Raw genomic sequence first — 557 nt, 5'->3', positions numbered from 1 at the left:
GCGGGTCCCTCGTCACGCGGTCCTGCACCATCCCAGCCCCTCCACGCACTCTCCCTCTCCCTCCCCTTCTTTCTTCCTCCTTCCCTTCCCTCTCCCTCCCCTTCTTCCTCCTCCCCCTCTACCTGCAGCTTCTTGATCGTCGTGCTCAGCTTCGCCACGTTCTTCCCCTGTCAAGCTCACTTCAGTCCTCGTCCCTCTTGACGCCTTCGCCTCACCTGCTTCTGGTTGGCCAGCAGCAGGTCCTGCAGGTAGCTGTTGATGCTGTCGGCTGTCGCGATCCTGACATGTTTGTTTGACTTGGAGAGCATCTGGTTGTTGAATTACTTCAAGTTTATTGCCAACTAGTCAACAAGCGACTAGACGTGGGCAACCTGATGCTTGTTACGCAAGGTTGTCTTGGTCTTCCTGGCCTGATCGAAGTAGGTGATCTCGCTCGGGGAGAAGACGTCGAAGGAAGGCGATTGAGTGCAAGAGCAGCGAGGACCCTGCAGCCATCACTCACTCCCTCAGGCACGAGCCCGTCGCCTCTCCTCCCTCCTCACCTTGTCCTCGTCGGT

General features: G+C 57.8%; 1 protein-coding gene across 1 annotated transcript in view; it reads right to left on the bottom strand.

Annotated features, from left to right (window-relative positions):
* GUITHDRAFT_166904 (hypothetical protein) overlaps window positions 1–485 on the bottom strand; it is a 2,656-nt gene extending 2,171 nt beyond the window's left edge. The window contains exons 1-3 of the mRNA XM_005818271.1: window positions 372–485; window positions 216–308; window positions 123–167 (exon numbers count right to left, since the gene is read on the bottom strand). Of these exons, the coding sequence (XP_005818328.1) occupies window positions 123–167; window positions 216–308 (138 nt within the window). The 5' untranslated portion in view covers window positions 372–485. The remainder of the gene's footprint in view (window positions 1–122; window positions 168–215; window positions 309–371) is intronic.
* Between the last annotated feature and the right edge of the window lie 72 nt (window positions 486–557).

Source organism: Guillardia theta (genome assembly GCF_000315625.1).
Source record: "Guillardia theta CCMP2712 unplaced genomic scaffold GUITHscaffold_335, whole genome shotgun sequence".
Taxonomy (NCBI): Eukaryota; class Cryptophyceae; order Pyrenomonadales; family Geminigeraceae; genus Guillardia; species Guillardia theta.
This window is presented reverse-complemented; position numbering and strand designations above follow the sequence as displayed.